The sequence below is a fragment of the Mauremys reevesii genome, linkage group 2 (genome assembly GCF_016161935.1).
Source record: "Mauremys reevesii isolate NIE-2019 linkage group 2, ASM1616193v1, whole genome shotgun sequence".
NCBI lineage: Eukaryota > Metazoa > Chordata > Testudines > Geoemydidae > Mauremys > Mauremys reevesii.
This window is the reverse complement of record NC_052624.1, coordinates 198,234,432-198,247,950: the sequence shown is the minus strand read 5'-3', so window position 1 is coordinate 198,247,950 and position 13,519 is coordinate 198,234,432. Positions and strand designations below refer to the sequence as shown.

The 13,519-nt window shown below is 39.1% G+C and overlaps 1 protein-coding gene across 1 annotated transcript in view; it reads left to right on the top strand.

Annotated features, from left to right (window-relative positions):
- IMPA2 (inositol monophosphatase 2) overlaps window positions 1-11,775 on the top strand; it is a 35,410-nt gene extending 23,635 nt beyond the window's left edge. The window contains exons 6-8 of the mRNA XM_039524148.1: window positions 85-193; window positions 381-532; window positions 3,733-11,775. Of these exons, the coding sequence (XP_039380082.1) occupies window positions 85-193; window positions 381-532; window positions 3,733-3,848 (377 nt within the window). The 3' untranslated portion in view covers window positions 3,849-11,775. The remainder of the gene's footprint in view (window positions 1-84; window positions 194-380; window positions 533-3,732) is intronic.
- The last annotated feature ends 1,744 nt before the right edge of the window (window positions 11,776-13,519 follow it).

Below are 13,519 nucleotides of genomic sequence, written 5' to 3'. Positions count from 1 at the left end.
CCTCTTCGTATTTAATGTGAAGAAATTGCCAAGACCTACTTTGAAAGGTTGTTGAGTTAATAGAAACAACTGTCTACATTGCAGATAAGTCGAAGGCCTTGATCTTAACAGAAATTGGTCCAAAACGTGACCCTGAGACTTTGAAATTGTTCCTCGGTAACATGGAGAGCTTACTCAAAGCCCAAGTACATGGGTAAGGTTTTTAAGAAAAATTTTTATTATGTTAAAAATCATAAACATTCTCAACTTTCTAAAATTCCAAGCAGAATGTTATTCTACTTAAATCAAATGTGATGCATATTGTACCCTGTTAATAAATACCTGGGTTGAAATAAAAGCAGTTTTCCCCCTTTCATTCTTTTATACCTCTCTGCTTCTAGGATCCGTGTAATCGGAAGTTCTACCTTGGCTCTGTGCCATCTTGCATCGGGTGCTGCAGATGCATATTACCAATTTGGTTTACATTGCTGGGACTTGGCAGCAGCTACTGTCATTATTAGAGAGGCAGGTGGTATTGTGATAGATACTTCAGGTGAGTAAAGTATGCTGTTTTGGAGCAGGGACTGTGTCTTCATGTTTGGAAAGCACATAATAGGCACTACGACATCTAAATAATTGTCACACTCAATTTTTTTCAGTCGCCTTTCATATTCTCTGAGGGGTGAGGCAGATAAATGTTCAGATGTTTAGCTTTTCTAGTTTGGGCTGCATTCTTCTTTTTTACTTCCCCATCTCTGTCTAATCTATCTGTGTACTTACATGGTCCTCACTGCAATACTATCTGAATATCTCCAAAGTATTCGAAACAGAAATAATCTTTCTCTTCCTTCCCCGCTGGTAGGAGAAAAGACTTGATTTGTATATGGGTGAGATGGGAAAGGGTTTTGTGTGTGTACGTGAGAAGAAACTGAGGGAAAACTAAGATGAATAATTGGGTTTTGCATTTAGTTCTGCAAGTGGAGGATCAATACAGTCTGGGGCTGATAGGATGGGGCATGATTTTCTTGCCAGCTGGAGGTAGAGGGTGGTGGGTTTTTCCTACCAACACTATGAGAGCTGCAAGGCTGAGGACCAACATAAAAACATGAGTGGATATTCTTGAAAGTACGGGTGTTATAGAGAAAACTAGTTCTACAGAGCAGTTCTGTCTTCCTAGCAGCATTACCCAAGCCTTTCCTGGGTCAGTTTTTGCTATCTGATCTTCATCCAGAAGGTAATTTCAGTTAGGTATTCAGAATGCTGATAGATAGTGCTCTTTATGCATGGTGTAAAGGAACTATGGAGTTGGGTGTTGCCTGCATTTCAGTCTGTGTTATCTTGCCAGTGCTCCCAGTGTTTACTCATAGATGCTGAATAATATGGGAGAGGAACTGAGTTTGGGCTTATAGATGAGGAATTAGGAGGTAGAGGAACAGTTACCCATAGTGATCCTCTGGCTTTGTTCTGAGAGGAGGGAGCTAAGCCAATTCAAAGCATTTCTGTTCATTCCTTCAGCTCTTGGAGGCAAGACAGATATCAGTAGTATCAAATGTCTCAGACAAGTCCAGTAGAATGGGCATGGACCGGAGAAGTTAATCCACCAGAGCAACAAATGCAGTCTCAGTATTATACTCCCTGCCCTCACGCCTCACTTAGAGGGATCCATGATTCTGACAGATAACAAGTGGAGTTGGAGATGCCTTTTTGCCAGCTCGCTCTTAGTCTGCTTGGAAAAGGAAGCTTAGATGCTGAGCAGTGACTTCCAAGTTCTCTGGAATTGCGTGATAGTTTTTAAATTGTATGTTTGGGAGTGGATGGTAGAGTCCCTTCAAAAGGAGATGTTAACGGCCTGTTGCCAGGATTCCTTCCCAGTGTTCCCTTTTGTTTACCATCCAGGAATGGCAGGGGAAAGAGTCCCGGGGGGGGCTGATTGTGGTTGTGTCAGTCTACTATGATTACTACCGGTGTGAATAGGCAGAATTCTTGGGAAGAGGACTCTGTGTTTCTAGCCCTGATCTTAGCTTCTTGTTCTTGATGGCCTCTGAGGGTATTCTGCACAACTGTGATGTAATTCCGTGCAGTGGGAGGGGCTGTGTTCCGGGATTGGATGGAGACCTATGGGTATATGTAGGGTAGGGATTTACAATCTAGAAAAATTCTGCAAGGTGTGACTTTGCTATCTCTGAGGTAAACTCTTTGCCTCCCTTAAAGAAGGCTGGGTTTACAGAAATACTTTGCTCCTTAGTCTCCCTGTAATTTCTGCCACCAACACTCAAGTTTTCTTCCTTCCTGCATTTTCTGCCATAGGTTTGCTGAGAACCTTGGCAATCTATGTGGGCAGTGGGATGAGAGAGAGCCCTTTGGTGCTAGAGTGTCTATAACAGTAATCCGTGTGTGATTGTAGTGCCTTGCTGATTCTTCTATCTCTTTGCCTCTTGGCTGCATAGTTTTCTATGAGTAAATTTTGAGTTTGGCTCAGTCCAAGGTTATTTTGGGGTGGACCATGGTGGTGCTTCTACTTGCTTTGAACTGGGGAGAGCTTTAATTTCCCCTGCTGCTGTTACAATTACAGCACCTGGCAAGCAATAGGGTGAGAGAAGCTGTCTGATCCAAAGGCACTAGCCATGCAACTTCAATAAGTCAGTCATTAGAGAGACATTCTAATAGAAATGCAGCTAACAAACTCTCTTTTCCTATATCAGGATATTGCTTCCAAGGACATTTTAACTCCCCCCCGATGGAAGTAGTCCTCAGATGGTTCTTCCCATTTCCTGTTGTCCTTTCCAGGAGTACAGTTTTCCCACAATTTTGAGTGACTTTTTTTTTAACGTTGTCCCTGGGTGGCTATTTATGTGCTTTAATAGCCACAATCTGTGTATTCTTTTCTCTTTTCCTCACATCCCCATACAGATCCTTTGCTTATAGTGATAATCCAGTGAAACATCTCAGGTCTGGCCCACTCTGCCCTAGGCTCTGGCTGGCTAATTTCATCACAATTTTGCATTTCTAGTCTAGGGCTTTCCCGGGTCAGAGATGCTGAGGATGAATGTCTGTGTGTCTTTGAGTAAGCCCTTTAAAGTGTTACATTTGAAGTACACAGCTGGCCCAGAAGAGATTACTGGTGAGACTCCTAAACAGATTTCAGCAAAGATGAAGGCTTCTTGGGAAGAAAGGGCTGTCAGGGAGACACAAGAGTGCTCATCTGAATATTTATATTTGTACAGCACTTTAAAGATGTAAAGACCCAAAATGTTAAGGATTATTATTTTATTAATTTCTAGCGCATACATCCCCCAAGTAGAGTGCTCTTTAGTAGTCAAGCCCAGTGGTAATCAAAGTGTGCATGACTGTGGAAAGACTTGATGTGTTAAAGAGCAGTTGCCAGTTGTAGGGTATGTTTAACCCTGAAAACAGGTTATGTTGGTTCCTATTTTATTCCTTACTACCCCTAGTTTTGCAAACAAAACATCTGGTGTTTTGTTTAAGAGAGTAAAATGGAATATATTGTGTTTATTTTCTGTGTTCTGAACAAATAAAAATATTAATTGCTTGAGCTGTGTACTTTGGTGTTAAGTCTATGGTTTCTAGAACACTTTGCTTTGCAAGACATCTCTGAATTTGAATGCCTCAACAAGGTATTTCCCCCTGTTTCTGTATGTCTGAATCTCTCTATCTACAACAAGGGTATAATATAATATGCCATACATCACTTCTGTATCTAAACATGGTTCTTCTTTATCCTCTTGTTCTTAGGGGGACCTCTAGATCTCATGTCATGCCGAGTGATTGCTGCCGGCACTAAAGAGATGGCCATGTTCTTAGCTCAGGAAATACAGACTATTCGCTACAGACGGGATGATGAGAACTGAGTGACATTAAATACATTTACAAGTAACATGGAGTTTGTCCTTCTAAGCTACTTAACTTCTTCCAAGATGGGTGTCTTAGAGGATACATGATTTTAACAGCATGCTTTCTGTGCAGGTCTTCTGTGTCAAATGTTTTAAACAGTTTTATTACAATGTGACTTCCCAACACTGGGGTGGCGGGAGGGAGATTTTTAAAACCTCTAAGATTTGTGGCTTCTTTTTAATATGCATCTATTTCAGCAGTACCTTTTTTATATGATCACCTGTAGTGCTTGTTGCCAGATTCAAAGTTTCACATCTGTTCAGGCTGAAACTGAGTCTTTTGTAACATATGCAACTAAAAAGAAAACTTTATTTTTACAAAACTCAGATCTCAGGTAAATGAGCTTTAGGATTGTAGTAGATGATAAGTAGTTAAAATGTGTGCCTACCATACCCATATTCAACAGTACTTGAGAATGCAATAAAAAGTGTTATTACTCCATTTCTCTTTGCTAACTATATCATGGCCATAGATATGTATATTTGGGAGATTTACAATGATTTACAAAGAAGAAGGTGATTTTAGGTATTTGTTTCAAGGAAGTATATATATTATCCTTATGGATGCAGTGGGAGTTACCTATATAGTTAATAACAGAGCTGCTAAAAAATGGAAAATATTTCATGATTTTTTTTTCTTCAGATTGTCCAACCAACTCTAGATTATAGAGAATGTTAACCAATTGCGGCCAAATCTTACAGTCCTTATTGAATCCTTACTGAGAGCTCAAACCTACAAACATTTACTACCATAGAGTAGCTGTGACTAGTGGGCAGAGTGCTTACTACCATGAGTACTGATGTCTATGGAGACTATTCACAATGGTAAATACTATACATGGTAGTTAGTTCTGGAAAATAGGGCTCTATGTCAAGGAACTATTGACTTCAATGGAAGTTTTGCCCAAGAAGAAACTGCAGGATTTGGTCATTAGGGGTAAATTGTTAAAATGGGCACCTTAGTTGTGCTTGCAAAAGGATAATTGTAAACGTAAAGTATTCATTTTGCACGTACAATTGTAGTCACCTTCCGAATATATGGAAACTCTGTAAAGTAAATGACTAAATCTAAAAGCACAAAAATGTTGTGTTTGGCACTTTTTTTTAAATCAAATTGATACTTTCTATTTTTTTAAAAGAAATCATATCATCTGACACTACTGAACTTCTTAAATGTTAGTGTCCAGAAAAGAATCTGAGATTAAACATGGCGATTTACCTCTAGTTTTTCTATTAATTTTGAGAATTCCAATCTACAATTATTTTTTAATAATACAAAGGAACAAAAAGGCCCCCAAAATACATATAGGTCTAAATTTTTCAAAATCAGTACCTAAATTGCACATGCAGATTATGCAAATATGCATGTAAACTGCAATGAGAAACTGGAAATTGAATGCACAGTTATCCATTTTGCATGCACAACTAAAGAACACATTGTTAAAAATATTAGCCGTTGTTCATGCCTTTTAATTTTTTTCTGTGAAAAATGTTTTTCATTACAAGTATAACTTGTATATTGTATTTTTTAAAATGAGAAATGCAAAATGCTGGCTGTGGAGAGAATGGCTAAAATATAGGGCCCTGATTTAGCAAAGCATTTAAGCACATGCTTAAGTCTCATTGGCCCTGATTCTCCTCTCCATCAAAGCACACCTCAGACAGAGGACAATGACAGATGCAGAAAGCTCCCTGATCTATGGCCACTTAGCCAGGGCAGAAGACAGAGTAGGACCCCTGCTGCTCTAGCTTCTGCCACTGATTGATGTAAGCTCTGTAAATGGAGCTTACACCTGCAGAGAATCAGGTGTAGTGGAGTTCAGCTCCACCATTCCCCCTCTCGGTCCACCAGCTTATCCCAGCAAGCCCCCTTCTTGTACTTATGCCAGAGAGACAGATGGTTTAGGAGGTATCTATACCACCTCTACCAGATTTACCTCAATAGAGATTCCTTGTACGCAGGAAGACTCTCTGGTTGGTTTAAATTCACTCTGCCCATGGTGCACTTAATGGATGAAAGAATCCTGCCCACTGATTTTCATGGCATTTGAGCACACTTAAATGCTTTACTGAATTGGGGCCTCAGTGAGGGGCAGAGGGGAATGTCCAGAAATCCAGTCTCAGATTCACCTGTTACTGTCATGGATAAAACATTATTTTTTTAAAATAAATAGAGAACGTCTGAGAGTTGATGAGCGCCTCAGACTCCTACCGATGTTAGTGGAGTTACAGATGATCAGTAGCTTCAAAAGGCCCAGAGTTTGCAGTGCCATTGGCCACGGTGATTCCACATTTTACTTAGAATTATTAATTAGCTGACAGTTCTTAGAGGTAAATCCTGTACTAGATTTTGACCTTCCCTTCTGTCTTTCCTTGCTTGCTAGCTAAAGCTCTCTTTTGTAGGCATATTCCTTACTGTAGACTTTCCATTCTAAGGTTTAAATCAGGAGTTCTCAAACTGGGCGCGGGACCCCTCAGGGGTTTGTGAGGTTATTACATGAGGGGTTGAGAGCTGTGAGTCTCCACCCTAAACCACGCTTTGCCTCCAGCATTTATAATGGTGTGAAATATATATAAAAGTGTTTTTAATTTATAAGGGGGGGGCGCACTCAGGGGCTTGCTATGTGAAAGGGGTCGCCAGTGCAAAAGTTTGAGAACCACTGGTTTAAATTAATAGTGTGTATATAATATGGAGGACGAATCTTTACATGTTTAATTAGGGTTCTTTTTTCCTTAAATAAAATAAGGTTGGTAACTACTCTTTAACCAGCAGTTATAAAATTAGTATTTTTAACACAGTAAGATGTGAAAGGTTACAATCCATTTCACATGCTTTGGGTTGTTTTTAAAAATCGGTTCAGGTTTTAGATTATTTTGGAGGCCAGTTTCTGAAAGCAGAGGCAGTATTTAAATATGAACAAAGATTACAAGTTATAAATGTTGAGAACAGGTTTTTCCTATCCTGAATGTCATAACCTGTGCTGGCATTTTTTCCATGTTAGTATCCTAGTGAATGTTGGTGGAGATTGCAGAAGAGAGTAAGGAGAAACCGCGTGTGTCTCTGATACACCAAAGGATACTTTTTGTGGCCTCGTACTTTTGTGTCCCTAGTGTATTCAGGATGAAAAATAGTTTGTTTTACAAACACATAATCTAATCATCTTAATTACAGGATAGTCATTTGTAAATTTACTTTAAAATGTACTTTTAAACCTTTTAGGGGTTGAAGATGCTTGTTTCATTTCCACCCAGAACATTATATAAATGTATTCAGCTTTTTTTCAAGTTGTCAGAATGTGGCTGCAATTGGATCTATGCAGGCAGATCCTGCACCTTTGCAGAGCCTTATTGAAATCATGGGTTTGCCTGCATGAATCAGGCCTAAGTGTTTTTCCAATTGTTGAAAAAAAATTCAAAAATGCTTCTTTTGTGCTTGGATAACTCAAAAACAACTGTTTTAAATCTCTAGTCTTTATAGAATTTAATTTGAAATGAAAACTAGTGCCTTTGCCATATAGAAATAATTTGGGTTTGAAAAAAACAAAATTATGGGCATTTTAAAACACTATATGGCATGTGCATAGAACACTCAGTTCTATCTGTAGAAACATAAAGGAAGCTAGCATGTGTAAAACGTCTGCAATTATGAATATCTTAGACCACGCGTGTGTAACTGGATGACCAAAATGGGTGAAGATATCTTTATTTACACTGCAAATGTGTACATGCTCTGAATAGATGGTATCTTTTATTCAAGGCACTGGTGCTCAGCATCCTATTCCTTTACTTTTCAGTCTGTCACCTGCACAATGGTTTAGAACATTTTAAATGTACTGTTATGGTATAATAATCTGAAATAATAATGTAGAACTCGTGTATAATTGCATTCTGGTATGAACAAACAAACTATGGGAATAACAGTAAACTGCAGATAAAGTAAAGTCTTCCATTACATGATCACACAGCATAGGGAAATGTGCTATACTGTTCACCAAATACTCAGTAACATAGAAAGGAACTTCATCTTTGTCTATAACATGTAGCACATATAACAATAGCACTATGTATTTCTGTCATGTGGCATACTTCAGTGCATGCCCTAATGTACAGCTTTTACACATCCCCAGGTTTTGGTCTGTAACATGTTACAGACACCACAGTTTGCATGCACCAGTAACCTCAAGACTCTAATACACTACAACCTATTGAATTGGTTACATATTTTAAATTGTCTGTTGCCGTTGTTCTTATAAGGAGGTGGGGCAGAAAAGCAAATAAATGCTCAAGTTTTCAATAATATATCCCTTAAAATCATCCCATCCCAGTCCACTGCAGTCAAGGAATTGTACCTGTTTACAACAGAGCCTTTAGCCCTAGAAATACTACCGAGGTAAAACATTCATGATGCTACATAGGGAGTGTCTCTTATTGCTCAACAATGACTTCGGATTTAGAGTGTGCAGTGCCCAGTTGACTGTCCACTTCTTAGGAGAGGCAACTAACAGTTTGATAAGATCAAGATCATCATTAACAGAAACATATATCAGCAGCTGTTACAAAAATATTGTTCACTTATTTTCCTGCACTCTGTCAGTGTTGTATATAATACTTAATGGGGTAATATAAACCCAGTTGGTAACTCTCAGTTTGAAATTATTTTTAAATGTTTTTGTAACAATCTATTTTTCAATGAGAAAAGGATTATAATCTGCATTAAACATATGGTAGACAGAAATTGAGAGATGGGGTCTGCATTTCTCTGCTTTAGGAACTCTACATGCAAAAACATGGAAATCTAGACATACACACGGTTAAGTGGTTATGGGTTTGGTGTGGGTTGTTTGTCTGTGAATGGCTTTACTGGCAGCCAAATATCATAGAAAAATTCAAAGAAAGGGATTAGTTATTGGAAAGAAGATAGCACACAGGCTTGGACAAATATTTATAAGGGCTGTAGACAGATCCTCATGCTTCAAGGTACAAGATGATGACCATGCTGAATGCTAAAAAAGTCAGAATAAAAAAGTACATAGTATTGAACTGCACAGAGTGAATTTAGGGGGAAGAGTTTACACTTTCCTCCTCTAAAACCTCTAGTATTGTCCACCATCATAGACAAGATATCACAGCATCTGGACCACTGGTGTGTTCTTATTTGAGTGAGGAAAACACTGAATTGTGAATCCCTCTCTGAGTAGCACTTGAGCTCTGGTGCTTCCAGCAGTACAGACAAAAGCCGTAACCGTACCATTGTCTCTTCTAAATAATCAAAGGTGTTAAATAAACCCCAATCGCTGAGGGTAAAATTTTCAAAAGTGCCTTAATGACTCAGGAGTCTAGTCCCAGGGACTTTCAATAGGACTTAGGCACCTAATTGACATAGGCACTTTTGAACATTTTAACCTGAGTGTTTATCTATCTCTTGTTTGTTTAACACAAAAAAGTGCATCAGAAAGTGAGCAAGGTTTGACAGAGAATAAAACAAAGCATATTTTCAAGGATCGATTCTGTAGCGAGCACTGACCCAAAGATCTAAAGAAATCTGTTTCACTCATACATCAACATCTTTTACTATTACAGAATTCAGGACACATCAGTTATCCTCTGATAGTAAAAAGGTAGGGAGAAGGGGAAGTAATCAGTATTGTGTATTGGCCTCTAGCCCTCCATCTCTAGAATTTCCAACAATGTGGTGGTATATTAGTTCTGTGCTTCTTAATCTTATGTGCTTTTAAAATAATATTAAAGATTTAAGATAAGTATATCTCTGTGCTCCCCATCATATAGCTATTGATAATGCTAATATATTCCTTACTGCCTGAAATACCGATGCTGCTCTGGCATGTCAGAAATCCCATTTCTGGAACTCTGCATCTCCTTGAATTACTTCCTGAAGTCAGGACACTTTGAACAGTTTAAAATCATTTTTCAAAGAACTAAAATTCAATCAGAAGATCATGTGTCCCTTTTAACTTTTAAGCAATGTAGTGAAGAGCTACCATCCATCTCTGTCAAATGTAACAAAATGTATCTTGGATATATTCCCCTTTTTTTTCCAAACATTATATATCTGTATATATGCATTGTGTGTGTGAGAGAGAGAGAGGGAGACGATGTGAAGTCTGTTGTTGCTACTGGAAATTGAGACAGTGGTCTTTCTAAGTACTGTAGTATCAATGGTCACTTATAAATCATTAATTTGGAAGACATAATATGAACACTTACATGCTAATTTTCAAATTAATTCAGGTATGATTTTGAATGCTGTCAAGAACAAACTGGTAGTAGAAATATCAAATTCAACCCCTTTTGTTTGTCCATTAGAATAAGTAACACATTGTTCTCCTATAATACAGCTATTCTGTAGTGCCTAGTGTTGCTCATGTTACTTCCTTGTTAAGCAGCATCAACAGATTATGCAGGAGTGCCTCAGTTTAAAAACCATGGTCCAAACTCACCCCTGGTATAAATGGGCCCAACTCCACTGATGTCAATGGAGTTGAGCCCCCAGCAGTGAATTTAACCCTTACTCTCCAAAGCCATAAAAATAAGAAATAAGCTTAACAGCTATTGATATTTAGCTAGCAGACAGTATTGTACATAAATACTTACATTTCCTCTGTCCAGTACAAATAATGGTCAGGCTCTTGGGAGGTGCTGAGTGCTCCTAAATGCTTGTTTCAGATGCTCAACACTTTTCAGGATCATTCCCAAAGCTCCAGACAGTTGTTAATAAATACAACAATGAAATTGTTTTCTAATATTTTTATGATCGTTTGGAAACGTCGGCCCAGATCCCCAAGGACATTTAATGGAAGCTAGAAGCTTAAATATTTTTGTGGATCTGGGCCCTATTGCCTGCCTTGCAACTAGTGTAATTATGGACACTTGTGCAAAGTGGATGAAAAATGCTACTAGATTAGGCAGTATTTTGCACCCACTTTGCCTGGACAGAATAATTACAAGACGTGCAAATGCACTCTAACTACAAATATTTTGGAAATTACCACACTTTGCTGCAGATTATTTGAGCTGCACTGTATTCCTGTACTGCTTAATCTATTCATAAGCTCGTAGGGGGGGAAATATGAGTGAATCATGGAACCCAACAAAAAAATTAATCATAAAAAGGCTGGATAACATATTCACCACTATAAACACATCCATATTTTAACATAATCTTAGCTGTTCTATTGTTAAATTCTCACTACCAAAAAGATGTTTTATAGACTATAGCCATATCTGGATTGCTCTTACTGTTCTTAGTTTTGACTAAAGACATGTCTTCATAAATATAACAGTGCTCATCTTTTCACTTTGTAGTTATAGCTATTTTTAAATCATAGGAAGAAATGGTTAGTGTATTAAAAACACAAGTAGGAACTGCAAATCAAGGGCCAAATTAATGCCTGATGTAAGCAGTGCACTTTCCATTGGTTTCATGGGGAGCTCCCCCTACTTATGCCAGTATTGAATTGAGGCCACTGTTTAAAATAGGAAAATGGATTTTGCTTTGAAAATATGTTTATAAAAAATTCAGAAATGTCCACGTATTATTTTTTTCTTTTCTAATGTTATGCTCTATATATCAGATGGTATCTTTTGTTTTGTACTATACCATATATAACTATAATTTTTAATTTAAATGTTGTTTGTTTGTTTTTGTAATAAATGTTAAAAACTAATTGTCACAAAACTTACTGAATTGACCAATGTGAATATTAGAACTACTCCAAGGAGTGGCAAAACTGTCTGCTTTTTTGGGTTAAAATATATATATATAAAAGCAAATTAAGTCTGTGTTGCATGTTCAGTTTGTAAATATATTTTTCTTTTGTACAAATTTTTTCTTCTCACATTAATAAATGTCCCATCTGTCAACACATGTTCAGCTGAGGTGGTGTAATCAAATCATTGCTGTATTCAGTTTTGCATTTCATAATAGGGTAGCCTATTGGCAAATCCTTTTAGGATAATAACTTAATATAGAGTAAAACTTTATATATGAGAGAAATGATTAAATGAAGTACATCCTAATCATACAAGAATCTAGATTCACTTTTATGAAAATACAGAAACTGCCTGTAAAGTGCATTTTTCCCTGAAAAGTGACTCTCTGAAAAATATTACGGCAAGGTTTCAATATTCATTGTGTCTCACTAATTCTATATTCCATTTGCTCAGTTTGCAGGTAAAAATGGTTTTAACTAACGGCCAGCTCCACAAATAGATCCTTGCCTCTGACAGTCAAATGTCCTTCTCATACATCACCACCAGTAGTAGAGATTCTACAGGCCAAATTGCATCTTTTGTGATGTGTGTGTAACTCCATTGTCTTCCTAGTATACCTTCAGTTATGCCTCTGCAACCCCATTATCCTTCAGAAGGTTTGCACAGATGCAACTGAGGTCATAACTTGAATTGTCTCATAACAGAGCTCTGTCTTTAATTATTCCTCAATGAGACCAGTGGCCTATAGCTTTTACTTTAAAAGGGGGAGAAATGTATCAGCCCTTGCTGCAAAAATAAGCAGAATTGCCCTGGCGCTAACATATAGGCATCAGCTTCAGACAAGCTTCACTGGGCCTGAGTGTGCAATTTAGCAGTGAGCACCTCAGCAGCAGGTGCAACAAAGATGGATCATTTTCACCGCCTTGCAGTTTAAAAAGAGCACTCAAACAACATTTAGTTCAGTAGATGTAAATCAATGTGGATTTAGGCTAGATCTACACTAGACACCACTGGTTGTGGCATGTAGTGTATGTATAGCTACATGCTGCTATGAAAAGCAGGCTGCGTCCACACTGCTGTGTAGCTACGCATGTCAGTGAAAGGCTGTGGCAAAGGGGAGGCAGCAGGGAGAGGCTCCCTCCGACTAGAGCCTTTCCCCACTGCTGGAGTGTTTCCCTGCTGTGGGGAAGGGCTCCAGCAATGGGGACCTGGCAGAGCCTTTCCTCCTCACTGCTGGAATTTTAAGTATTTACACAATGCGCAGTCAACCTGTGGAACTCATTGCCAGGGGATGTTATGAAGGTCAAAATTATGCCTGGATTAAAAAAGGGGATTAGGTACGTTCATGGATGATAGGTCCATCAACAGCTATTAGCCAAGAGGGTCAGGGATGCAACCCCATGCTCTGGGTGTCCCTAAGCCTCTGACTGACAGAAGCTGGGACTGGATGACAGGATGGATCACTCAATAAATTGTGCTGTTCTGCTCATTCCCGCTGAAGCCTCTGGCACCAGCCAATGTTGGAAGACAGGATACTGGGTTAGATGCAGGGCCGGTGCAATCATTTAGGCGACTTAGGCGGTCGCCTAGGGCGTTAGGATTTGGGGGGCACCATTTTCTTTGGCAGCGACCGTGGTGGCCGGATCTTCAGCCACCCCGGTTGCCGCTGGCATTTAGGCAGAGGGAGCTGGGGCAGGGGAGCGCGGGGAAGGCCACCTGCAGCAAGTAAGGAGAGGGGCACGCAGGGGAACTTCCCACCCCAGCTCACCCCTGCCCCGCCTCTTCCCCGAGCATGCCCGTCGCTGCTTCACTTCTCCCACCTCCCAGGCTTGCGGCGCCTAAGCGGAGATGGGGAGCTGCCGCGGGGGGAGGGGTGTGCCTCAGGGTGGGAGCGTGAG